Source organism: Sceloporus undulatus, chromosome 3 (genome assembly GCF_019175285.1).
Source record: "Sceloporus undulatus isolate JIND9_A2432 ecotype Alabama chromosome 3, SceUnd_v1.1, whole genome shotgun sequence".
NCBI lineage: Eukaryota > Metazoa > Chordata > Lepidosauria > Squamata > Phrynosomatidae > Sceloporus > Sceloporus undulatus.
The window spans coordinates 182,062,611-182,089,922 of record NC_056524.1 but is presented as its reverse complement, the minus strand read 5'-3'; the positions used below and the strand labels follow the sequence as shown (position 1 = coordinate 182,089,922).

The window sequence follows — 27,312 nt, the reverse complement described above, 5'->3', positions numbered from 1 at the left end:
CTGGGATCTGGGTTGAAATCCCTGCTGGAGCATAAAAACCCACTGGAGGGAGGCTGTGTGTGTTGACCTTGGCCAAGTCACACTCTCTCAGCCTCAGGATGGCCATGGCAAACCCTCTCCTCAGAGCCACCATACACTCAGGAGCCACACAAGAACAACACTTAAACACGTGACTCCCCCTCACCTTTTCCCTCTCCCTCCATTTCCCTAAAATAAAGGGGGCTACGGCAACCCAATTGGCCCAAAACTTCCCAGTCAGGGCAACAACACCTGAACACGTGACTCACTCACTCCCTCACCTTCCCCCCTATTTCCCTAAAAAACCTGAGGCAACCTACGGCAACCCAATTGGCCCAAAAAGTTCCCAGTCAGGGCAACAACACATGAAACAGTGGGCGGGGCCTCATTCTCTCTCTCAATCTTTCCCCTCGACGCCTTCCCCCTCCCCTTCCTCCATTTTTGCATGCCGCTCCGTGATTGGCTGGCGTGTCTCGAGCGGAGTTGTAAAACAGCCTGTGATTGGCCGAGGCGCGGCCGCGTGCCCCCTGGGCTCCTGCTCTTTGTATACAAGGAGCCCGTCTCCCTCTTTCTCTCGACTTCTTCTGGGGAGGCCTTTTAACAATGGCCCCGGCGGCGGCGGGGAGCCGGCGCCGGTGATGGAGGAGCCCTGGCGGAAGGAGGAGGCTCCCCGAGGCTCTGGGAATGCCCTCCTCGCTGCTGCCGCCGGCGGAGGAGGAGGAAGAAGGAGACGGAGAGGGAGCAGCAGCCCCGGGCCGGACGGGCAGCGAGTGAGGTGAGTGAGCGCCCAGGAGGGGAGCCTCGCCCTGGGGGCCGCTTTGTCTGCCACGAGGAAGGGCTGGCCGTTGTTGCGCTGCGGTCGGACTCCGAGGGAAGGAAGGAAGGAGAGAGAGAGAGAGAGAAGAGAGAAGGGGTCCTGAAAGGAAAAAAAGAAAAAGCCCCGCTGGACCCTTCGCATCTCAGGGGGAGGGAAGGGCCTCCTCCTCCCGCTCCTCCATCTTCTGCCCGTCAGTCTCGACCCTCCTTCCTCCCATAGTCTCCTCTCACCCTCCTTTCCCCACCGTCTGCCTCCTCATTCTCCCCCAATTACCTCCCCTCCTCCTCGCTTCCACAACCCACTTCCCTCCCCCTTTCCCCATCCTCCTCCCCTCCTCCCCATCAATACTTCCTCCCGTTTCACCACCACCCTTCCTACTATTCTTCCCCACCCCTTTCCCTGCCACCCCTCACTTTCCCAGCCTCCTTCCTTCTCCCCCAGCTACTTCCCCTCTTCCTCCTCCTCCTCCCCCTCCTTTTCCACAGCCCCCACCTCCCTTTCCCTTTCCCTCCCTTCCTAACTCTCCCCCATCAATTCACAACCCACTCCTCCCCCTGTTTCCACCCCCCTCCTTCTTCCCCCATCAGTTTCCTGGACCCCTGCCTTTCTTTTCCCCACAAGCACTTTCCCCAACCCCTTCCTTCCCCCAGTTACTTTCCCCTCCTTCCCTTCCCCATCAGTTCCCCAGCCCCCCACTACCCTCACACCCGTCCCAACCCCGTGCTTCTTCCACCATCAACTTCCAACCCCCTTCTCCCCCCTTACTACGCCATTTCCTCCTCCTCTCCCCCTTTTATCTACCCACATCTTCCTGGCCCCCTTCCTTTCTCCCATCAACCCCAACCCAAGTCCCTCCGCCTCTACTCACTGACCTTCCTTTCCATCAGGGAGGGAGCTCTCTTACATCAAGCAGGGGCCTCCAGAGCTCAGCTATACTCTACCCTTCCCTCCCCTGGAACCCTTTCTGGTCCTGAGAGGCCAGGAAAGAATGAGAGACAGAGGTGAGGAAAGCTCTCCTTGAAGGGAACCCCAAAGAACCCTCCTCTTATGAAGTATGAAAGAAAGTCTCGCCGCCTTGATCCCACTGCCTTTGAAAGCAAAAAAGACACTGGGGTCTTGATCCAGCCCTCTTAAGAGCCTGGACAGTCTTGAGAGTCTTAGAAAAGTCTCCACAGTCTCGATTCATCCTCAATCCAGATTTAGCCATCTTAGAAGAGTTTCAGTTCAGATTCAACTCTCTTAAAAAAGTATCCACATTCTCAATTCAGATTCAGTCCTCTCAGAAACATCCTGACAGATTCAGCCCTTTTAGAAAAATCTCGACAGACAGAAATAATCCATCTTGAGACCATTTTAACTGCCTTGGCTCAATGCTAGGGAACCCTGGGGACTGTAGTCTTGTGAAACATTTAGCCTTCTCTGTGAGAGAGCTCTGGTGCCACAACAAACTACTGTATAGTTATCAGGATTCCCTGGCACTCAACCAGGGCAGTAAAAGTGGTCTCAAGATGCATTATTTCTGCAATCTGTTTTAGCCCTCTGAAGAGTCTCAGGAGTCTCAGTTCAGATTCAGGCCTCTTAGAAAAGTCCCAACAGTCTCAATTCAGACTCAGCCCGCTTAGAAGAGTCTGTCTTGCTAGAACTCCCTCCGTCTTAGAAGATCATCTCAACATTTCAGGAAAAAGGAGAATTGCAGCAGCAGAAGCCACTGCCCCCCCCCCCCTAGTATCCTGATCCCCCATCCACTTCTCCCCCCTCCTTCCCATGGGGCTGAGTGGGATCAGCTGCTTTGCATGTCAGTGGGCTGACTCTCCCTGAAGAGAGAGGTGTCTGGGGATGCTGGGAATCTGGGGCGGGAGAGAGAAATTGAGGGAAGGGTTTAATGGAGGGGAGCCAAAGTAAAAAGCCCCCCCTCCCCATCATTAGTGGGCATGGAGCAGGGTGACCAGATGTTCTCACTGCTAAGGAGGACAAGGCACTGCAGAATGTAGGACAGGACAAATGAAAGCTAAAAACACTCCTAGAAATATTTTGGAATTCCTCCTGGACAGAAGTTTGGAATGTAGGGCGTGTCCTGGAAAAGGACCTCTGGTCACCCTGTGTTTTCTGGGCAAGATTTGCCATGGACTTCCCTTGAGACCGAGAGAGTGAGCGACTCACCCAAGATCACCCAGTGGGTTGCATGCAGGGCGACCAGATGTCCTAACTGCAGAGGAGAACAAGACACTGCAAAATGTGGGACATTCAAGAAAAATGGAGGACATGACAGAATAAAGGCTAAAAACACTCTAATATAAATATAAATTCCTACTTCTTAGTCATGCTCAAAAGGAGGACATTTTGGAATTCCTCCTGGACAGAAGGTTGAAAAGTCGGGCAAGTCCCAGAAAAGGAGGACCTCCGGTTACCCTGGGAGGGGATGATGAGCTACTTCTGTTCTGAGCGAGCGCTGCTTCTCCATTCCTCTTTCTCCCTCTTCAGGCTCCAAGGCTGCTGCTGCTGACTGCTGGCCACCCCGCCTCGTCCCATGGAGCTGGAGGTGCAGTGGTGGAAGGGACAGCTGGCCGCCGATATCCACCAAGCCCTCCGCTACAAGGTAACACCCTGGGAGTGAGGCCATTGCCATCACCCTGGCTGTTCACTTTCCTGGTTGAGTCCCAAATCAGAAAGTTGTGCCTGATGGAGGGGAAAGTTAGATCCAGGTGGGCTGGTCACAGTTTTGGAGCCTTTGGCATGGGTGGGACAGAGGGAGGAAACATGCCTTGGACTCTTTTTCTCTCCACCTCCTGCCCTGTGTGCCTTCAAGTCATTTCCAACTTAGGGCAACCCTGTTATGGGGTTTTCTTGGCAAGATTTGTTCAGGGGGAGTTTGCCATTGCCATTATTATTATTATTATTATTATTATTATTATTATTATTTTTATTTATATAGCACCATAGGATTTACATAGCGCTTTGCCATCCTCTGAGACTCAGAGAGTGTGATTTGCCCAAAGTCACCCAGTGTATTTGATGATTGAGTGGGGGATTCAAACCCTGGTCTTCAGGAGTCTTGGTCCAAGTCTCAGACTGCTACACTGTGCTGCCTCAGTGCTGTGCTGAGGCAGAGATTGTAATCCTAAGCACACTACTAAAAAGCAAGACTTGCTGAATTTGTTTGTTTCTAGGCACCTGCACAACACGCACTGAAAGTTAGTCTTGCCACTGAAACTTAGTGATTAAGTAGGCTTCTAATAACTTGCATTGCCAGTTTCAATGAGACTAAGCTTTAGGTGAAACTGGTTATCATCCTTTGCACAGTTACCTGGTAACTCATTGATTTCAGTGTGTCTCCTGCATAGACACACACAGGATTGTGGCCTTATACAGTGGCCCTTTGGTATCTGCTAGGGTTTGGTTCCAGGCCCCCTAAAATCTGTGGATGTTCAAGTCCCATTAAATACAGTGGCATAGTAAAATAGTGTCCTTTATATAAAATGGCAAAGTCAAGGTTTGCTCTCTTGCTTGATTTCTTTTTTATTTTTATTTTGGAATATTTTCAAGAGTAGATGAATATGTGAATATAGAGGGCCAACTATACAGTTATGACTTGCCATTGATTTCTGAGATTTAGAGCCTAAATTGCTCCATTCCCATCATGGAGGTGGTAATTCTAACATCACCCCACTATCTCCAGACCCTCACATGCCATTCCTGAGGAACTCCCAGGAGCAAATTTTATAATTGGTGCAGAGAGTAGATGAAAAAAGCCTGCTCTATGTTTACAAAAAGAAAGTTAATATCCTGACTGCCATGTCTGGGTGTGTCTAACCCTGTCCAGCATCAGTCTGTGCCTCTCTTTTCTGGATTGGAGTCTAAATAAACATTTCTGTGGCAGTGATGGAACTTGAAGAAGCTCCAAGAAATCTTAGTTATTGTCTTGAGTCAAGGTGGCTGCTTCACATATGTAAATCACTGTTGCTTTTTTGTAGAAGAGTCTGAAGCTGTAACATGAGGTAGGCTGAATCAATTGCTCAGTGCAAAATGCTTTCCAGCACTTACAGAAAAGGTGACTGAATTCAAAGACATAGCTGTGTTAGTCTGAAAAATCATTATGCAAAGGGATCTTGTAGGACCTTTGAGATTCACTGAAAGGGAGAAAGAAGCATGGGCTTTTGTAGACTTCAGCCTACTTCCTCAGATGCAGAAAAGGTGACTGTGACATGATGTTCAAGAAATTAATTCAAGCCTCTTTATCGCCACCTTGGGCCCTTCCACACTATTATAGTGATATGAGTCCCCTTTAACTGCCATGTTTATACTGTGGAATCCTAGCCCTTGTAGTTTCATGGGGCATTTGCAACTCTCAGCCAAATTGCTCTGGTGCTTCACTAAGCTACAAACTTCAGGATTCCACAAGATGCAGCCCAACTTCTTCAGATCTGAAGGAATCATCACTAAGTTGGCTGATGGGCAGACTGCTCAGCTGGTGATGACTTCAGATGGGGGGGGGGGGGGGACCTCCTACTCCTTATGCAGCTGATGACCAGTAAAGTAGGTTGGGGGGGGAGTTACAATCATGGTAATAGTGTCAAAATTGTGGCTAAGCAGCATGGTAAGTGTTTGTGTGTTAAGTGGTTGACTATGGAGACTAGGGTTTGATTCCCGCTTGGCACTGGGTGACCTTGGGCAAGTCACGCTCTCTTGGCCTTAAGGGAAGGCAGTGGCAAACCTCTGAACATACCTTGCCAAGAAAACCCCATTATAGGTTTGCTATAAGTTGGAAATGACTTGAAAGTACACAACAACAAAGTGATCATGAATACAAAATGGATGAGTAAATTAGGTAAATGTTCTATATTCATGATCACTACTTAGTCATGATTTTGACACTATTGACATGATTGTAATTCCCCTAACCTCTTACTTTATTGGATATCAGCTGCATGGGGAGAAGGAGGAGTACTCTGTTGGCTCTTGGAGCAGTGTTGAATGACAGTTTCCATCAGCTTTGAGGTGAGCAAGCCAGGGGAAGTTAAGCATATGTACTTAACTAAGTAGCTGATACAGGTTTCTGGCCAATCTGTTTAGTCACTGCCTATTCAGGCCTTATGAGGAAAGTAATTGCCCCCAAAGTGGAATATGCTTGGTTGCCACTTTGGAATCATCCCATGTGTCAGGGCCTTTTTTACTTGAAAGGGTCCATCAGGGCAACTTCTGAAGACTTGCCTTAAAGTCTACCTGGATCACTACTGAACATAGGTTCATGGGAATGTGGCTGAACTACACAAATTAGAGAAATGTGATAGTGGGTTGCTGCATCACAGGAACATCTGTGAGAGAGGCTGGGTGGTTGTTAAAAAGACATTAAGGCTAAGTGATTTAGAGCCTGGTTAGAAATTGATGGACCAATTCAGGTCTCTCTTTTTGAAGACTGGCAACAACAATAATAATATTTTTAAAAACCAGCCCTCTTGTTCAAATTAATATCTGGAAATGGTTAACATTTTTTGCTTAGTGAGATTCCATGGAGAGGGTCAAATTCTACCAGTACTTAAGGAAACAAATAGAAGTCACCAAAGGATTTTTAAAAGGTTGCTTGTACTTATAAGTGGATATATACTTGGTTCCAGTGGTTTTGGTTTTTCTGTTCTTACAAATATTTGAAGAATTGCTACCTGTTTCTGACAGGATTGCTGTACTTCATCAGGAGGATAAATATTCACCATGGGCAGCTTTTCTGCATAAAGCAAAGTTATATTGTCTGCATTCTTACACCGGTGCAACTCTGACATAAGCGCTACCAGAAGAACTAAGGCCACTTGACAGGAATTGCCAGCTGCTGATTCTTACTGATTCAGTTCTATCAGTTGTGTAATCACTTTGCACCTATTTATTATGCCTGTTGTATGTAGTTGCCTCTGGTAACACAAATGCTCTCTAAGCAGTTACTACTGCTGTAAATATCAGATACTGATTAATAATGGCAGGTCTTTCTTTCCAGTTTAACTGTTTCTCAAGACCTTTGTGCCCTTGGGCATGATGCCTCAAGTAGACAGTAAACAAGGGTCTGTCCTTTTCATCTTGGGCAACTTCCTGGATTGCTGACTGAATGGTACATGCCCTCAAGAATTGCCTGCACCACTTGAATTAGTTTTAGTCATATGCTCCGTCAAAATGTAAACTAGCAACCAATATCTCTTTGTATGACAGGACTGTTCTGAGAGTGGAGCTCATACAATGAGGTCATGTAGTGAATTGTCTAGTTGTTTTTGTGCCGTAGGAATGGAATAGGTGGATATACTGGATTGAGAGAAAATTTATTTTGAGCACAGTGATAGCGTGAAGCAGGCTTGTTGTCTGCTGCATTGCGCCAGATACTAGGATATGGAACAATGGATGCAAACTACATTAAAAAGAGATTCCACCTCAACATTAGGAGGAACTTACTGACAGTAAGGGCTGTTCGACAGTGGAACACATTCCTTCAGAGAGTGGTAAAGTCTCCTCCTTTGGAGGTTTTTAAACAGAGGTTGGATGGCCGTGTTTTGGGGTGCTTTGATTATGTATTCCAGCATGACAGAATGGGGCTTGACTGGATTGACCTTGTGGTCTCTTCCATGTACTGAAATTAAAGTAGTGTCTGGTGACTATGCTGGTGATGGGGAGGCATAGGGTTGTCTCAGGCAGGTTTCATTTCTCCAAGCTGACAAAGTGGAAATGTTCTCATGGTGACAAGCCTGCATTTCAGAGGCAATGCTGCACTGCATGTAATGTGGGAGGCTTTAGGTTAGATATAACTCTCACATCCTCTATGAAATTTCCCAAATATTCTTGCCTAAGAATTGGTAAGAGGAGAAGATGTTCACTTGGAATAACAGCATTTGAGCGGGAGGCCAAACTGCTTTGACCTCAGCACTGCTGCCCTAATTCAATCTGTAGCCATGACTGCTGCTTTTGACAACAGCCACAACTCAAACTTTGAGAATTCTGATCATAGTCTTCAGTATTACTGTATTTGATTCCTTTACATTGTGTAATATCATGACATACTGAATCAAACTCCTAGCCATTTGGGGGGGGGGGGGTCATAAAACATAGGGAGCTGTGGCAAATAAGCATAGTTACAAACACTGTTTGTGAAGCAGAGGGAGAGTTATCTCATGGTAACATACTCAGCTATACTTTATCATATTTCAGGATATGGAAACATTGGGAATTACAGTATGACCTCTGTATCTATGGGACTGGTACCTGCGATCCATAGGTGTGGTCACTGCTGCCAGCCAGAATCTTTCCTTGACTTCTCCTCATTCGAGGTGTCAAGGGAGGGAGGGAAGTAGCGTCAACACCAGTTCCACTTTCCTTCTTCCCACAGTCCCCTCCATCCTCACCTTGCTGCCATTTCTGACCCCCACTTCACACCACAGCCAACTGCCGAGCAACATCTACTTTGGCTATGTCTGACTCATCACTTGCAATTTGTGCTTCTCAGAGAGGTGCAGGAGGCCCGGATGCATGAAACTGTGCACATCTGTTGGTGTTGGGTGCCGCGCTCTTGCATGCAATAACAAAAGGACGGCTGGATGGCCAGATGCTCGGTTGCTGCTCTCTTTTGCATCCTTGGGAGTAGCAACCAAGCAGCCAGCCAGCCTTCCTTCCTTTTGTTCTTGTACACAAGACTATCGTGCCTGCCACCAAGAGAGCTGTACAGCTTCACCCCCACATTTCTTTCAGCCAAGAAACATAAACTAGAGATGGAGGTGAGCTGGGTGTGGCCAAGGCAGGTACTTCTGGCCAGCTGGCTGCTGCACAATGGGGCATCCCCCTGTCTTCATCCCATGACCAACAAAGATAGAGTGGGGCATGTGGAAAGCTCTCCAAGGCCTGTCAGGAGGGAGGAAGGGGCAGGGCAGTAGAGCTGCATCCCTCCCTCCCTCCCTCCCTGTTTTTCCCAGCCTGGTGTTTGCTACTATCCATAGTTTTGCCTATGCATACAAAGTCTGAAAATGTATCCCCTGCGGATATTTGGGGGGGGGGGGGTTCATACTGTCCATTCTGCAGCTAAATTATTTGTTTTTATCTCTGGCACACTATTTTTGTCTTTTCCGAAGTCTTCCAGTGTGAGTTGTGATATAACTATGGGTTTTGCCAGTTCTTGTTGCCTCTGTATATGCCTGTTCCATTCATTTGGGTGGTGGGTGGGTAATGTTTGTAGCAATTGCTTCAATCTGTACTTCCACATGTCCAAAGGATTTTTAAGCTAGGGCGTGGTTTGTTGAGGTAGCCCTACTGTCTGCAGGGCAACTTTTCTTCCCTGAATTTTAATTTTTTTAAAAGCAATATTGTAGTTCAGTACTCAAAACCACACCACTATACTGGCATATCTCACAAAACTACAGTTCCCAGAATTCCATAGCATTGAATTGTGGCATTATTTCTGCAGCATGGATTCAGCCATTAGCAGCAGCCATGTTGTTTGTCCTCACCTGATATCTTGATTCATTTACCATAATGATGGTGTAAATGTGCACAAAGTTCTGGTATTTGCACAGAGATAAGCATCAGTTGCATGCACACAACTCTGTAGATCCTTTCAACTGTTGTATATCCTTAGTACTTGTATAGTACCTGTTCTTAACTGTGAAAAAAGGATGAACTGTAACCCTAGGATACTAAATCATACCAATATTTTATATTTATTTAATTGTGCATAAACAGTAGTAGCATTGTCGTAAAAATATTTCTTATTCTCCACTTAGGAGCTGAAGCTACCGTCATATAAAGGCCACTCTCCCCAGCTGAACCTGAGAAGATATTTTGCAGACTTGATTGCCATTGTGAGCAATCGCTTCAGACTCTGTCCTGCTGCCCGACATCTTGCTGTTTATCTACTAGACCTCTTTATGGACCGTTATGACATATCAATTCAACAGCTACATGTGGTTGCTCTTTCCTGCTTGCTGTTAGCAAGTAAGTATAAAGCAACAGGCTTAATCAGTTGATATTACTCAGTCCAGCAAGTGTGTGGCTTTATTCCAAACTTTTTTGGAACTGAACATTAAAATCAATCATCTTGAGATCCAGTTCTGGTACACTAAGCCCATGTTCTCTATCCACTTAGACACATTATTCCACAGGCCGGAGTTTACAACTTCCTTGGGTACTATTTTCACAGCCCAATTTTTACCCAACCTAACTTATATTTGATTTTTACTTAGTGGTATTTTGCTCTTGTTTATATATTTAATGTCAAATCTTTTATTCAAAATTTTACAACCGCTACCCATGTAATGCTACTTGGTTTTCCAGCCCATTACAATGGGCCTCCACATTTGCTGCAGTTAGGGGTGCAGGAGGCCTGTAAAAGTGGAAAACCCATAAATAATAATAATAAAAAAAATACCTAGAGAATTGCACTCTAGGAATCTCTAGGTCCTCCAGCACAGGTCTGTGGTCTGCTGGAAGGTGACCATAGAATTGCACTGGAGGACCTACAAAAACCTAGAGAAACGTTCTAAGAATCTCTAGGTTCTCCAGTGTAACTTCTGGCAGACATTGCCCATAAACTCACACTGGAGGGCCAAAAGATTCCTAGAGATAATTTATTAATCAAATCCATAAATAATCAAAGCTGCAAAAATCAAACCCACAGATGTGGAAGGGTGATTGTATATGCTCTGAAATCACAGAAATTGTTGCAAGATTTTAAAAGATTGCAAGGGAGGTAAAGAGATTAAGCAGTTACTCATTGGTTTATGTGGAATAGCAGTTGAGTTTCATTCATGTCTACATGCCCTATGTCAGGGCATCACTCACTGTGAGCAGAATGATTACCAGAAATTATTGTGGTTACTTTAATAGGTTTGAGGTGGTTAATTTTGCAATGGCATTGGGCAGAATTTCTCAAAATATGTAAACTTTTTTTGTATTAATTTCAAGATGTGTGAGACATGTGGAACTTAAGAGGCTAACAAGTCTTGTTTTGGGTTAGCTTTAGCTGGTGAAGCTGGCTAGAGCCAGTGAAAACTTATGCCAAATAAAATTTGTTAGTCTTTAAGGGGCTATAAAACATCTTGTTCTCTTTTGCATTGCAATTGAAAATATGAAGATCAAACTAGATTATTACAAGTTATGACAAATGAAAAATAAGAGTTTTAAAAATACACATGCACACAGACACTGTTCATCTTTGAATGAGAAACTTGCTTTTTTTAAAAAAAATTGTTCTCAAACATAGATTTGTTATCTATCTTTTCTACATGAAAAATACACCCAGTTGTGCTTTTCTATAAGTGATCAGAGAGTATACTGGAATTGTAACTTTCCCCCAGAACAAGCTATTACCTATTTTTTTTATAGCAACTGTTTATAAAAAGGAGTCTTCTCTTTTTGAGATATGATGCTTCAGCTATGGAAACATACATAATCTCTTTGGTTACGTAATTAATTGCATAATGCTATTTCATCTTCTCATTTCCTTCAAGGTAAATTTGAAGAAAAGGAAGACAGTGTGCCTAAACTTGAACAGCTAAACAGCCTGGGTTGTATGACTAACATGAACTTGGTCCTAACTAAACAGAACTTGCTGCATATGGAGCTGCTGTTACTAGAAACCTTCCAGTGGAACCTTTGCCTCCCAACAGCTGCTCACTTTATTGACTATTATCTTTCTATTGCTGTGCATGAATCGGATCTCCATGATGGATGGCCAATGGTGTGCCTGGAAAAGACAAAGTTGTATATGGCAAAATATGCTGACTACTTTTTGGAGGTGTCCCTGCAAGGTGCGTTTTCATGGCTTTGTTCTAAAGACGCCTGTAGTTACTTAGTTGCACAGCTAATACTGTGTTTGACTTAACCGTGATCCTCCGATGTCTCTCCAGATCATGCATTTTTAAATTATGCCCCTTCGTTAGTGGCTGCTGCATGTGTGGCTTCTTCAAGGATGATCTTGCGTCTTTCCCCAACATGGCCAGCACGACTCCATCGTCTCACTGCATACTCCTGGGACTTCTTGGTGTCATGCATTGAACGGCTGTTGGTGTAAGTTTTTATAGTGGTTTCTCACTTTGATAGCCTGTTATATTTAAACCACACAAGGATTTCCCCCAAATTTCCGATCCAGCAGAAGTGGTCATTTGATTTATATTCCCTTGTTCACCTCAAATGGGGAAACAAGGCAATTTTCTAATATGCACCAATATTCTCCATCAACTGCTTAGTTACAGATACATAACTATTGTCTCCTGGACCAACTACTGAAGCCTACCTTAACAGCCAGCAGCCACATTGAGAGAAGAAGGTCTGTTCCATTGCAAGTTGGAGCACAGTCTGACATTTCCAGCTGCCTCCCACCAGCAAGTGGGGCCGCAACAATAAAGAGCAGGACCATTGGCACAATTCCTTATCAGCATTGCTTTATGGTGGGAGGGGCTGGAAACATCACATTCTGTGTGCTTCAATCAACCGCTGATCAGACCTTTTAATAATAAATAATAATAATTTATTTTATTTATATACCGCTATTCCAGAGATCATAGCGGTGAACAGCAAGTAAGCTAATTTGCAAGTAAGCTAATTAGCCCCCAACAGTCTGGGTACTCATTGCTGGCTGTTAAGGTGGGCATTTACAATCATGGCAATAGTGCCACAGTCATGACTCCATAATCTTACTAAATATGGAGCAGTTACAGATCTGTAACTCTAGGTTATGAATCCACAACTGCAATAGAGAATGCCAGTAGCAATAGCACTTACATTTCTATGCACTTTGTAATGCTAAGTACTCTCTAAGCAATTTACAATATGTTAGCCAATGCAGTGTTTCATGCACAAAGGTATTAAAAACATAGTATATAAAATTACCTTTTAGGTGTGTGTATAAGGGGTATATGAAACATAAATGAATTTCATGTTTAGACTTGGATTTTATCTCCCAAGATACCTTATGTATATGTAAATATTCCAAAATCCAAAAAAACCGCTCTGTATAAATATAAATATAAATATATACATGTTAATAAAGTATGTACAGGAGTGGACTGCTGGGCACAAAGTGATACTGCCAGTAGTAATACTGGTCTTCATTAAGGACACATGGAAATATCCTATACTTGCATATGGGATGAGTTGATTGTGAATTGTAGCCATAAAACAGGGCATTAACTAAGTTTAATTTTATATTCTAGTGCCCATGACAATGATGTAAAAGAAGCCAACAAGCAAAAAGGACAACATGTTTCTCAAGCTGCCCAGCCCAGTTTATTTCAAACAGCCCCTCAATCTCCTCAGCAGCACATACCCCAGTATATTCAAGCACATCAGACTCCTCTACAGTATCCTCAAACTGCAACACAACAGAACTGTCAGCAGATTGTATCATCTGGTCCCACATCATCTTATCCACTGCATGCTTGTCTCGGTGGTTTACAAGGTGGTGTTCAAGCTCGAGGCCATATACAGACTGCTACTGGGATGTCTTTAGCTGTACCAATAGAAGTGAAGCCATGTTTAAGTGTTTCTTACAACCGAAGCTACCAGCTTGCTGGACGTTATCCTTGTATTACCCCCTGCTTTGAGAGGTGATAACTACAGGGGAACCCTAAATGTTGTCAGTATCAACTAAAATGGAGGGCAGTAGGAAAAGGAAATGGGTAGATTCCATTTCCCATCCGCAAAAGTAAATCAGAATTTATAGATATGAGAACATATCTTCAACAGGGTGCTAAAATTTCAGAACATTGGGGGAAATAATTCAGACTCACAGAAGTTACTTGTGTTCAGCTTAAACCTGTCCTGACTGCACATTTGTCTTCCCACAAAGAGTGACCCCTATTGCACACCTCCATACAGTATTGACTAAGGCATCAAAAGTCCATGAAGTGCCATCATTTTTCAGGAAATGGAGAGACAGGTGGAAGAGAAGTGAACCTCTTCATTTAATCAGTGGCTCAGTTTCTCATCCATACCTGTGGATGAGGGTTTTGTTTTTGTTTTTTTGCTATAATGGATTAATATTTGCATATGTCTTCTATTTCAAAGTACTGTTGTCTTCATTGAGACCATTTAGAGACAAATTGTCATACTAACTCAGGGAATAATCAAACTACTGTGATACTGGTCTGTATTGTGGAAGTAGTTATCTGGAGTTCTCTTGCTTACTGTAAATGCAGTTGCAAATACCAAAGGGAATTCAGATAGTCATCCAGGCTATTCCCTTCATCCAAAAGTGTGCTTTTTAAAGAAACTTGCTGTGGGTGGGGAGAACTGTTTGTGATTTCCCCTAGTTTATGCAACCACTTACTTTATCCAGAAAACTCAGATTTTGTTTCATTATATGAATTCCCAGTGTTTGTACTGGGGAAGCACAACTCAAGTGCTTACAAGAAATACAGCCTTATAGTTGATATCTATAGAAGATATGAGAAATGGAAATGTGCAGCTCTAGCACAGAGCTAAATTTCCTGTCTCTACTATGAAATAAATAGTGATTCCAATATTTTTATGGTGTGAATCAGGCAATAACACTAAGTGTGCTGTGATACTATTATCACATAACTATCATAAGTGAGAGAGCTCAATCAGAAGCAGAATTATTTAAGTGTGGAGAGGATATCGGTGAAAAACTTTTGTTAAGGAAATCTCCTCTAGCTTACAAAATTAAGAATTAGTTGACCATCCAAGGTAGAAAAGGAAAGGAATCTGTAGAGGTTGGGAGTATGGGGTAGTACTTGCAGCCTTCGGTCTGGGAATATCTTGAGGGTTTTTCCAAAAGAATATTGGGAGTGGGGACAGATGTGGTTGAAGAATATGAATTGGATGTTGATACAACACACTTTTCCAAGGGAAGAAGGGGCCATCCTAAAACACTTGACATTTAGAGGAGAGTGATATTGCTAAATGCCCTTTTTAAAGAGCAGAACAGATTACAAAAAATATTCTTTAATTTAGGGGAGAAGCAATCCTATGTAGTGGTGATTATTTTATTCCATAATATATTTTTCAAGGCATGTGATTTAAAGGGACTTCTGAAAAAAGGATGGAAAACATTCAAACAACATCTTTTATATGTTAGGGAATTATTTACTACTTCCTTATGCCCATTTTAGTGTTAGTTTTGTTCCCTTCTTCCTTCAGAGGGAAAAGAAAGTTAGTTAAGAGTGGAAATGTCTTGTTATATGGTGTACATTACTGATGGCTTCGTTTTTAAATGGGGATGAAGGACTGCAGAATGCATCTGGAAGAGAAAAATACACATCTCAGTTTGCAATACTATATGAAAAATTCTTCATTGTTTGACTACCTCAATAATACTTTGAATGTACAGTTTTGTGGTGAACCATGGCTTGAAATACCAGCAGGATGCATTGGTTTCAGTTTCATCTTCCATGTGCAAGACAGCAGAGTAGAGTTACTAATAAATCAGAGGAATCTATCTTGTAGGCCTTTACGCTCAAAATCATTAGCTAATTAACACTGGAATTATGGGGAGGGAGGGATAATTTTACTAGTTAACACAGCAAAGCCTACATAGGGTATCTTGTTTGTATTTAAGTCATTAGACTTGTGTGTTTGGTTTTTTTAAAGGATCCACTACATGCTATTGGGCTTATGGCTTTCTTTGGTTTTTTATTTATTTATTATTTAGCATTTTGAGTTTGACATTCTAGCATTATATTGACAATAGAATATGCACTGTGAAACATTTCCAGTTGTTTTTTTTTTAATGGGTTTGGTCATTCTCCACTGAATCAACACATTATGAAGTTCCTTCTGCAGGAGTTAAAATGTGTGTGTCATGGTCATGAGAGAAATATCCACAATAAAGAAATCTGGATGAGTGCCATGCACTCTTTTTAAAAATAAAACTAGTTTTGAGTAACCTGTCTGTGTGTTTGAATATATAAAGTGGAGTTCATAATTTGAGCACACATCCCAGCACACTCTTTGAAGTCTGATTTAGATACTAACCACAAAAGGCAGGAAGTGAAGTAGGAAACAGTATTTTAAAAGTGTTTTACAGAGTGAGTACTCTTACATTTCATGAGATACCCTCTTCTGGAAAGGAGAGGAAGGGAGGGAATTTTTCTTTATAAGCTTTGAACAACTAATAATAAATGTACAGTCTTTACACTGGTACAGTATAAGATTGCAATACTGACCATATACTCAAAAGGGTTGAAATCTAAGCGTTCAACAGCATATTTATACTCTTGCTGTCAAGAAAATAAGTTACAAGAAACTTTCCTCTTTAGAGTTCATACACACCAGTGTACAGAGAGAACACAATGTATTTGGTAGGATGTTATCTCCTAAGAATGAAACATTTCCCTGGTTCATTCAATGTGCTTCATGCTATCTTAAACATCAACCTATGCTAGCATTAGTATATTGCTGACCCTCCATATCCACAGATCCAACCATTTGTGGCTTGAAAATATTTTTAAAAATATAAACTCCAAAAAGCAAGGCTTAATTTTGCCATTTTATATAAGGGACATCATTTTACTGTGCTATTTTATTTAATGGGACTCGAGCATCCACAGATTTTGGTATGCATGGGGGGGGGGTTCTTGGAACCAAACCCCAGTGGAGACCAAGGGCCCACTGCATTTAAGTCTGGATAGCATTTGCAGAAGATCCAGGTACTGATAGAAAAGAATACTATTGGACTCGTTTTTTGGGTAACAAATCTTGACTATTACATGGAAACAAATTTAGAAGGTGTGAAGTCCTTACAAACTTCCAGTTCTTTGCTTAGTAATTCTCATGTACAACATACTAGTTTAGAGGCTTAAGATGGCTTTTATTGATCCATGGGGTTACACTTTATTGTCAAACTAATCTTTAGATTAATAAGATTGATACCAATTTTGAAATGCTCTGTATTGCTGCTGTGTAACACTCATCAATGGTATTTCTTGATAATGGCTGGATGGTCACCTCTTTTGGAAAAGAAATGCTATACAGGCTTTTAAAATTCAGGAGTCAAACTTTTAAAATCCAACAAAATAGTCAAAGGCGCATTTCCAGCCTGGGTGTGAGTGCGTCACTAGTTGCATTTTAAAGCAACACAAATCTGATGAGTGAAATTTGGGTGGAGGTGAAAGGCCATGATGAGCAGTCCATGAGATTTCACTCTGCTGTTCAGCATGCTCACAAGGACTGTTCACCTGTGTTTTCAACTAACCATTGCTTGACACATCTGAACCCATATATGGCTTAGGGAAAAAAGCGAGAAGCCCTGGTGGTGCAATGGTTAAATGCCTGTACTGCAGCAACTTGTGTCAAGTGAGGTTGTGAGTTCAATTCCAGCCATGGGCTCAGGATCAACTCAGCCTTGCATCTTTCTGAGGTCGCTAAAATGAGTACCCAGCTTGTTGAGGACTATTAGTTTACATTGTAAACTGGTGACTGCTTAGGTGGTATGAAGCAGTATATAAATGAAGTTGCTATTGCTATAAGCTAATATAGTAAACCAGAGTCTGATGTTGGCTTATTGTTTAGTTAAGATGAAACAGTAGCTTGTTTGGACATAAGCAGCACCCTGGACATAATGGGCAGCATCCTGTTAGTGATATATGTGCAAATAAGTCGGCTTATCCATGCATGTCCCTTTTTGGATGGGGCACAGGGAGTTGTTCTCTAGCCCCTGTTCTCTTGCCAATAACTCCCCATGATAGGTTTGCCTTAGGGTCAGCGTAAGTCAGAAACAGCTTGAAGACACACAACAGGAACAACACTTTCCCGGTGATTTCTTAGTTTGTTGTTGTGCACCTTCAAGTACCAATTTATGGGAACCCTAAATCAAACCTATCATGATGCTTCCTCGGCAAGAGTTAGGGGCTGAACAGACAGGCCAGGATAGCATGGATCAAGCCAGGTCAGTCCCCAGGATAATTTGGGATGGGCAGGTGTTTACACACCCACTTGCTTCTGCACCTTCCTCCAATGTCACCTTTACTGAGAAGATCCCATTGCGGCCTTTGATGTGAAAAAAGTGTAGCCAGGCACCCCTTTCCATGTCAGAAGCTGTGATGGGTCTTCCCAGCAGAGTCAACAGCAGAGGAAGGAAAGGGGTGCACAGGAAACGGGTCTTTTGGCCCATGTCTACTGGCCCTGTGTTTGTGTTTGCTGTCTTCTGAGAGAATGTGACTTGCTCATCCTTCTGGGGTTTTCATGGCTGAGCTGGAATTCAAACCCTGATCTCCAGAGTTCAAGGCACTATATCACATCAAGTGTCCAGATTTCATGATCTTGAAGCTGTAGCAGACACACACAGAGAGACAAAAATGAAGGTACTTGGAACCTACCTTTTAAAATCAAGGATGAATCCAGAGATTTGGATTATGTTAACCAGGATTAAATGCTCATTAAAGATAACTTTCAAGCAAAAAAGCAGAGGAGTGGGAGAATGATGGGAAACTTGCAAGTGAGGCTGTGAGAAAATGACACAATTCTGCAGCTCTCATTTTATTCGAAACCTGTATTAGCAGGCCCTTACTTTAACATGGAGAGTAAGGAGCCCTAAGAGACGGTTCTGTGCCACCACTGGAAGCGCTGGGTCGGGGAAGCAGCAACCACACACCACGCCCCCAACCCAGCAGGTCCACGGCACAAAACGAAGCATCAAAAAGCAGCTTCTTTTTGCGCCATGGAAATGGTGCCATAGCCACTGCCGCTGCAGCTCTTCTGCAGCTTTTTGGCGCAGCTGCACCAAAGACACAGAGTGATGCCGCCTGCCATGCAGTGAGGTGCACGGCATGATGCCAGCATGACACTGGTATGGGGCAGGTAGTGAGTGGTCACCATGGTCCACTATGCCCTCACTCCGGCCTTTCTTGCTGGTCTGTTGAGTGCCTACCGTATATACTCGCGAAATTTTTGCCCCCAAATGGTCCCCAAAATCCTGGGGTAGACGTATACACAGGGCAATGGGGTCCTCTAGAGAAAGCCCAGCTGGAGCGGCACTGGGAAGGGCGCGCGTTCACCCTGCAGCCTTCTCTCCAGCTGGCCTCCCTCCTCCTGAGAAGGGAAGTCGGCTGGAGAGAAGGCAGGGAAAGGCGCACGTTCGCCCCTCGGAGCCTTCTCTCCAGCCAGCCTCCCTCCTCATGAGGAGGAAGCCTGGCTAGAGAGAAGCCTGGGAAGGGCGCGCGTTCACCCCTCGCAGGCTTGTCTCCAGCCGGCCTCCCTCCTCATGAGTCATATAAAAATCCCCATTTCTGGTCCCAAAAGTTGACCTCGACTGATACATGAGGTCGACTTACACACGAGTATATACGGTAAGTTGTTTCTACATCCAAACTCTTTGAATTCATTAAAACATAGGAAAGCCTTTTAGTTTTATACATTTCAAAATACTGATCTGACTTTTCTCGTATAGCCTGTACATGAATAAATAGATTTATGATTTTAAACCACTATGTTTTAATTAATAATTATAACAATAATATAAATTTTGGTTTCATTCAATAATCTTGCATTACAGAGGAAAGGTGTTCATTTTCTAATAATTATTAAATTCTATTAATACTTTAACATTGTTTACTGTCGCAGGAACTAAATAAAACATTTATAGTAATCCTTTTAATAAATTCACAAGCAAGCAAGATTTTTGTAAACATATCAGGAATGGTTAAGAAACACTAGTTGCAAAAAGACAATATGAAACTGAAGAAATAACTTAGAATATTTCCTTTTTTGCAATACAAGAATAACATTTCAGAAATTCACAACGAACAAGCATTTCTCGGGTGCATCAAATAACCGATTCAACAGATCTGATACTACTGATGACGGACCAAAGATACTAAATAGATCCAGACAGACAGCATATTATTTGGGTAAGGATGGATATACACAGCAAGAGCAAATTCTGTGTTGGGAATCTCTGAAGAATGAATTCCTGTCTGATAAACAGCCTCCGTTATTGACTGTACATCCAGATACAGCATTTGAATAGGAAATCCTGTAACCTACAAAAATAGATTTCTATATAAGTTTTAACAACTGACATGTAAAAACCTAATGCCTCACATGCTCTGATGTTGACCAAAATATTATTAACTCTTACTGAACAATCTGTGAAGGAAGAACAATAGCACTGTTACAAATAAAGAGAATATGTAATAATTTAGAGGCAGAAATGGAAAGTTAACCATTTAAACATTAGCACATTTTATAAGCACGATGCAGCACCAAAGGAGCGCTGTAAAGTCGTGCTGCTGCAGCTATCACATCCTTTGCAGGGCACAAAAAGGAGCTGCTTTTTGCAGCTCCTTTTTGTGCCCTGCAAAGGCCAGATCAGGGCCGTGGCATGCAGTTGTCACAGCCCCAATCTGGCTGTAAAAGGGGCAGCTAGAGGCCACCCCTTCAGGGCTGTCTGCACAGCCCCTTACTCAGAGAAATAGTCCCTATGGTGTGATTGATTCAGAGGCCTCATTGACCAAGACTTTACAGATCTAAGATATAGCACCTGTCCCCACCATAGGCCAACTTATTGTCTGTCATATGTGTCTTCATAAGTTTCTAGATACCTTAGACTCAAAGTGGGAGTTCTTGTTTACTTCCTATTTCTGTAAGGCATTCTTGGAGCCTAATAGTAGTGTCAGCTCAGCTTTCATGTGAGCATGAACACTGTGACATGTAATTCTAGTGGCTGACTCATACCTCATGGAGTGCCCTTTGGTGTATCCTGAAGAACTGTATTATTTCAATAATACCGTAGCGTAAACACTAACCCAATAATGCTCATGAAAAGTCTCCAAATAATTTTCTTCTTTTTCCTTAGCTGTATCTCCATTTCTAAATTCTAGCTTTGGAAGAATTTGTCGTAAGACACTGGTACATTGCCGATGCCACCGAGTTGGATGCTGGGATCGCCATTCCATCATTTTATTTTTTAAGGCCTTTTCAATCCTGTTGGGGAGAAAATGTTTACAAATAATCAATAGTCTATTGGGTTATGAGATCAGATAATGATGAATCCTCTAAACTGTTGTGGCATAATGGAATATTCATGAAAAGTCTAATTACTGACTGGATTAAGCCAGGAAAGGTCACTTTAGTTGGAAAAACTAGACAATAGACCCAAAATACAGGAGATGTAATGGTGATAAGGGAGAGAGGCTGAAGAGATCCAAGAAGGCCATGTAGTGTTTCCATTTTGAACAGCACAACTGCCATTACCATGGGAGACTGGTAACTGGGAAGTTATATACTGTGAGGTTCCCTTCTGAAGAAAAGTTAGAAGAAAGATTAAAGGAAAGACAACCACCATCTTCTGGAAGGGAGAATCCACATAGTTTAGGACATGCTTGTACCAAAGAAAACAGGCACATAATTTCAAAATTGCTAAAGAACTCTCAGCAGAAACATAACAAAAGTAGTGCAAGAATTTAAGGGCTGGATGAGTATAAAGTGAGTTAAGAGTACCATCTGAAGGAGTAAATTTCCAAAGGAGGTCTTAATTGACATGAAGGCATTAGTTCTGTAATGCCTGATGAAAATAATCAATAGAGTCCAACTGACAGGTATCTTTGAGAGTGGCATTGTTATTCAAGGTCACTGAGGCAGCTGGACTCTGGAAGTAACAGCTGATGGGACTAGATGGGTAGGTTGATTACCTATAACTGCAATTTTAAAAATGATCATCTATGAACTCATATGTATAGTTCTTGATTCTGCACAAAGCCATGTCTAGAACGTTCCCAAGTTCAATAGCTGTTTTCTAGAACTGCACAATCACCTTCTCCAGTGACCATGCTCCCATATATCTAAATCTGCCTCAGTTCACAACAAACAAATGACTGGGCACTGAACACAAGAAGAAGAGGGAGGGCTCACTGAATTCTCTCACAACCACTCAGACAACTGCAGTTATGTGCAAGCAACCTATCCTCCTCCATGGTGGACTCTGTGACTCGCACATAAAGCTAACTTACCAGAGATGGATAATGTCAAACCAGGATAGCAGACAACACGTGTCTACCAAATGATGCATTTCTGCCTCTGGCATCTAGTTGGTAGTATTTTATACAAGTCACGGAGAAAGAAATTTCCCAAAGACTGTCTTATCCATTCCCACTCTACTGCAACAATCAACACTTTTGCTGTTGCCGTAAACAGAAGTGAACTCCTGGCAAACCCACATTGGATACTTCCCAACTTCCAATGATGTTTGCAAAAGTTCTGTCCAAGATTGACTATTCATAAGTAACATAGACAGTCTTCCCCAAACCATCAGCCAGACAATTCATCTGCCTTGACAGGCCCCTTGTTTGGAGTGATGGAGTGAGGAACACACAAATTCCAAAAATAGTGCAGTGAAGCAACATGGCCAAAATAGTGCCTTCATGTTTGTCCAAAGCCATCTTGATTACTATGTTGCATCTGAAGGCTTGAAAATACTTTTTTAATTGTTAAATAAACCTTTATTTAACTAATAAAACAGTACAAACAACCTATTTCATTTACACAGATCCTTTACATACAGTTATATTGTCAACTCTTTCAACTTCTTAGACAATTATACAAATTACGAATCTCTAAATAATCTACATTGACTTTCTTGAGGAATCTAAGTTCCCTCCAATCATTATATATTTCTAAATCACTGACTCTTACCTATCTACTATTTTCTATAACCTTCATCCATAGAGTCATTTCCTCATATGGAAAGTAATCACTATACCAGTCTATGTCTCTAACACCCCAACTCTTTTTGCCGCACCAGTATTTAATTGATCATTTCCTACACCTTTCTTCTCCTCTATTCTTTTAATAAAGCCGAATGCAATTCTCCCTTTTTTGCCTTTTGTATATAAAATACGCAGGGATCTCATTCTTTGTAAAAAAAATTATAACATGCCCTTTTTCATCAATATTGTTAATTTGTCCATCTCAAAAAAGTCCATAACTTTTAATTTCCAGTCTTCTACCATGGGGGTGTCCTCTGATTTCTAGTATCTTGCAAATAATGTTCTTGCGGCCACAATCATGTAAAATATTTTTTTTTTCCTTTCCGGTCTCCAATTTAATTGAGTCTGTTATAGTCAGAAGATATATTTTTGGGTCAGCTCTTTCTTTAATATTGAACATTTTTTTGATCTCGTTGTGTATTTTCTTCCAGTATATTCTTGATTTTTTACAATTCCACCAACTATGTAAATATGTACCTACCTCTTTTTTACATTTCCAACAGGTATTTTTATTTTTCTTGAACATTTTCGATAATTTAAAGGGTGTTAAATATAATCTAAATAGGGATTTAATACAACAGGCATCTTCAAGAGATTGATGTGTTGGCCATATTATCTCCTTCTTTAATGCCCTTGTATACAAAAATGTGTGCACACCATCTGTGGTGATCATGACCATTGATTATGGATGGTGAAAAGTAACGGTGAGACTTTGGTGAACCAGTGAATCTTCATCCATAAACACAGAATTAGCAAAATGGATGACTTGTGTGAGAAATTGTGCAAGAAATTAGATTATTAAGTGGGAAATGAAACATTTCAGCAGAGTAGAGACAGAGCCATGAGGTTGCTGGCGAGAGGGACAGCCAAAGTATACTCTAATGCTCAGAAACATCTTCAGGTGCCCGTCTCAGCTACTACAGGATCATCTGGCTATGTTTTAACAGTCCTATGCATCTTTAACTTCCCACTCTCCCCTGGCCACCACCTGGCTCTTTCAGGCAGGAGGGGAGGTGGCTGAAGATCTTCTAGCTAGGTCCTAATGACTAAATGTATTACCATTCAGTCATTCCCACAGGAGCCCCTGGGAATTCTTGTGAAGTTTCAGAGAAGACATCTTTGTCATGCTTCTAAGCATCAGAACATGGTCAAACATATCCTTAACTTCCTCCCACCTTACACATATGAGTTGGACATGTCCAAGTCAAAAGGATAGGGAGGGTGTAGTTGGCCAAGGATCATCCAGCTATGCTTCTAATCAAGTCTGCTGTAGATGTGTGGGGAGGGTTGCCATTACAATGTTGTCTGAATCACAACATTCTGTGAATGTTGCTAGGAGACTCTACAATATTATTATTATTATTATTATTATTATTATTATTATTATTATTAATAATAATAATAATAATTGTATTTATACCCTGCTCTCAGGATGGCTTACAAATTGTTAATTATATAATAAAAGGGCCACTGAGCAATATCAATGCTGTCCAAACTTGTTTATAGAAATCGATTGAACGTGTAGATCCATATGAATAAATTATTTGCCAAATTTAGGACAACTACCATATAACCTCCTCTTAGTTATTTTGATAGTAGATAATCAATAATTTTTGTTAAAGCCATATATTTAGTGTATTCCTAAATCCTTCCAGAAACACGGCTCAGAGTTTTATCCTTAACATTTGTATGTACTCATGCATTTATATGATATGCTTGAATATAATGTTTATATGATATGCTTGAATATAAATGTTTCTAACTGAATGTAAGGTAATTTTTGTAACCATTTTATTATTTTATGCTGGCTGTATGCTTTAATAAATTCATTCGATTCGCTGTCCAAACTGATGGGAAATAATAATCACTCATTATGATCCATGAAGGTTCTGAGGGCTAACCCCATTGTCTTCAATGCCAGGTTTTTAAATACTTTTTTGGTTAAATATTACATTTTAAGGAAACCCTTCCTGATGCTGCTATTCTCAGCAAAATGTTAGGCATGATACTTAGGCTTAGTATCAAGCCTAACATTCTGTACCTCTCTATGGATAATCTTATGCTGAGTATATTTGGGAACATATGCCAATGTAGTAATACCCCAAAAATTCTGCATGGACTAACTGTAGGAATGCCTGCTCTGTAGTCTCAAGATAGAAGAGAAAAGGTACTTTTCAGGAATAAATAGCATCTTCAGGAGCAAGTAGCACAATGTGTGTAGAATTTTCAATGGAAAAGTGGTGCAGGCCCAATGAAGACTGGTATTGAATGTTGACTACTTTTCCTACAAATTTTAAATGAATGTTAAATACATTTCTTCCCCAATGGCCTGAAACAGACAGGCCAAAGGAAGCGGCTTCCGGCCACTTTGGGGGCATGGCGTTTGGATGACGCACACCCTCGAAGACACTGGACGCCACTCCAAGGCCACCAAAGGCGACCCAAAGCCACCGGAAAAAGGAGTGGCAAAAACCTGCTCCTGCCAGGGGCCCATTTGGGACCATGGTGGCAGCCCACTTTGAAAGCAGGCTGTGCAGTCGCTGTAGACCCGGGCCAGACGCAGCCCAATTGTGGCTGGAGCGGTCTCTGCTTTACCTCAAAGTTATTAAAACTGTCTTGGTCCTGAGCTTCTAATTTTTAAGGTTCTTAATAACTGATTAAAATAGTTACCTGTTCTGTAGTTCTTCTACCAAACTTTCATCAGTTGGGATATAAAGTATTTTTTCCGGCTGAAATAAAGAAATGTAATATAATGCTGTGACACAGAGATGCATCTTAAGTTGGATCTTGATGGATAATTTGAAGGCACTACACTTTTCAATAAAGAAATAAATCACATTGTTACTGGTAACATTCAGTTTTTCATTAATTTTCATTAAGATGAGTGTGGAATGAGATTCCATCAGATATTGCTGTTGGCATGAAAGGTGATGAATAATGAGAACAATAAGAGTGGCTGTACAGTGAAATGCTAATACTGAGTGAGGCATTAATACAGTAGCATGAATACAAACAGGGGACTTCTACTAACTGCAACACTCTCATTTATTTTCCCAATAAGAAAAAGTGTTATATTATGCTGTAATCCCAGCATGTTCCTTTCTTCATGAACTAAAGAATACTTTTATAGATGTAACTCTCAGTAGTTATACAGATACATGCTAGTACTTGATTGCTGTCCCAAAGTTAATTTTGTGACACAGGAACAGAACTCTCACAGTCCTACATTTCTCTACTGAGAGGTGTCTCTTCACTGATCTGAATGTTGTCTGAAAGATGCTGAAGATGACTTCCTTGGATGATATTGCTAGATACTGTCTATCAGAGGTTATTTGAATTAGTTGTTCTGTCATGGTATTCACTATTAAGAGGATTTAGCTATCTCATATGTGTGGAAATATCTTACCCATTTTGGGATACATTTGAAAGATGTCACATTTTGGTTCTGTCTACTATTTAGAAATACTGTGGATATACCATGGATATACCAAGTGGTGCATTGGAGCACTTATTGTGAAGGTCTGTTGTTGCCAAAGAGAAGGATTCATCCATTAATGGGTTAATATGTACCACCACCCGGCTAGGGAAGATATTGTGCTACTGAAAATGAACCTCCATCAGTTCTCATCTCTTCCTGTTTCAGTTCCTTCAAAAGCCAAGACAGGAAAGAATACAAAAGACTCCCCATCAGGAAATGGATTAAAGTCTTGCCACCTTGTTGTGGGGCTGGAAGACTCCTTCTCCTTGCCAATAAGGCCTTCATGATAAGTCCTCCAATGTGCCATCGTCAGCCAGTAGAGAATGAGCCATCTATTAATGGAATCTACCCAAGCAGACATGTGCATTTGGGTAAGAGGTGGCAAGAATGTGTTTTAATGTGGTACTACTTGTTGCAGAATCTTTCTACCAAATGAGGATCTAGTTGAAGCACATTTCCCTAGTTTATAGTGTTTAGTGAACGTGGCTGGAGATGCCCTTGTTGTTGTTTTGCTGATTTCCTCTAGAGATGCATTAATAGAAAAGGTAGCAGTTGTGGAGGCCTACCTAGTTGAGTATGCTGCTACATTTTGTAGTTTTTGAAGACCTAAGGCAGTGGTCTCCAAACTTTTTTGGGCTACCACTCTCTTTTCTCTGGGTGACAACCCTAGTGTCCCCCAGTGGCTATTTCCTCATATTAGGCCTACTGTTTGTGCAGCAGCCAGCCAGCCAGCCAGCTGTGCCTACCTCAGCCACACCCAGCTTGCCACTGCTTCCTCCTCCACCTCAGCCTCTCATGTGTGAATGCAGCATCGGCAGCAACCCAGACCTGCACCTCCCTCTCGCCTGTGCCAGCCTTACAGCAAAAGGAACACCAGTTGCCTGGCTGCCTGGCTGTTGCTCTCATGGTGACCTAGTGCAGAGAGAGCAATGACTTAGAAGTTGGTCAAGCAATAGCTAAAAAGTGCCTTGACCATGCTGGCCTTGTGGTAAATGGTGGCATGGAAATAAGGCTTCTTGGTAGCTGCTTGACTGCCTTTTTGGTTGGTGCTTGACCTTTGCTCAGTTGATGCTCTCTTTGCACCTGGTCACCCTGGGAACAGCAACCAAGCAGCTGGCTGAGCAGCAACCGCCTGTACTGGCCTTGCAGCAAAGTCTGGCACGAGCAAGAATTTTCTTGGTCACTGCTCAACTGGCTGCTCAGTTGTTGCTCCTGATCACTCTGGGAACAGTGACAGAGAAGCCTCTCCCCTGTATTGGCCTTGTGACAAAGACCAATGTGGGTGAGACCCTTCTCACTCAGTGCTCAGCCAGCTGCTT

At 42.1% G+C, this 27,312-nt stretch overlaps 2 protein-coding genes across 11 annotated transcripts in view; one reads left to right on the top strand and one right to left on the bottom strand.

The window, feature by feature from the left end:
• The first annotated feature begins 551 nt into the window (after positions 1-551).
• On the top strand, positions 552-15,698 carry CCNJ (cyclin J). The gene is made up of 6 exons (XM_042459279.1): positions 552-793; positions 3,317-3,431; positions 9,577-9,787; positions 11,302-11,601; positions 11,701-11,860; positions 13,006-15,698. The coding sequence occupies exons 2-6, from the start codon at positions 3,363-3,365 to the stop codon at positions 13,400-13,402; spliced, it is 1,137 nt and encodes a 378-aa protein (XP_042315213.1). The 5' UTR covers positions 552-793; positions 3,317-3,362; the 3' UTR covers positions 13,403-15,698.
• Positions 15,699-19,409: 3,711 nt separating this feature from the next.
• CC2D2B (coiled-coil and C2 domain containing 2B) overlaps positions 19,410-27,312 on the bottom strand; it is a 70,324-nt gene continuing 62,421 nt past the window's right edge. For all 10 annotated transcript variants that reach the window (XM_042459251.1, XM_042459250.1, XM_042459254.1 and 7 more), the window contains 3 exons: positions 25,186-25,244; positions 20,557-20,734; positions 19,410-19,791 (listed from right to left, as the gene is read on the bottom strand). In XM_042459251.1, coding sequence (XP_042315185.1) covers positions 19,603-19,791; positions 20,557-20,734; positions 25,186-25,244 — 426 coding nt within the window. In that variant the 3' untranslated portion in view covers positions 19,410-19,602. The remainder of the gene's footprint in view (positions 19,792-20,556; positions 20,735-25,185; positions 25,245-27,312) is intronic.

Bases quoted from the DNA above. Each gene is read 5' to 3' on its own strand.
- CCNJ (XM_042459279.1), top strand. From the start codon at position 3,363: ATGGAGCTGGAGGTGCAGTGGTGGAAGGGACAGCTGGCCGCCGATATC. The intron at 9,788-11,301 runs GTAAGTATAAAG...ATTTCCTTCAAG, and splicing joins TTCCTGCTTGCTGTTAGCAA to GTAAATTTGAAGAAAAGGAA. The intron at 11,861-13,005 runs GTAAGTTTTTAT...TTTATATTCTAG, and splicing joins TGCATTGAACGGCTGTTGGT to TGCCCATGACAATGATGTAA.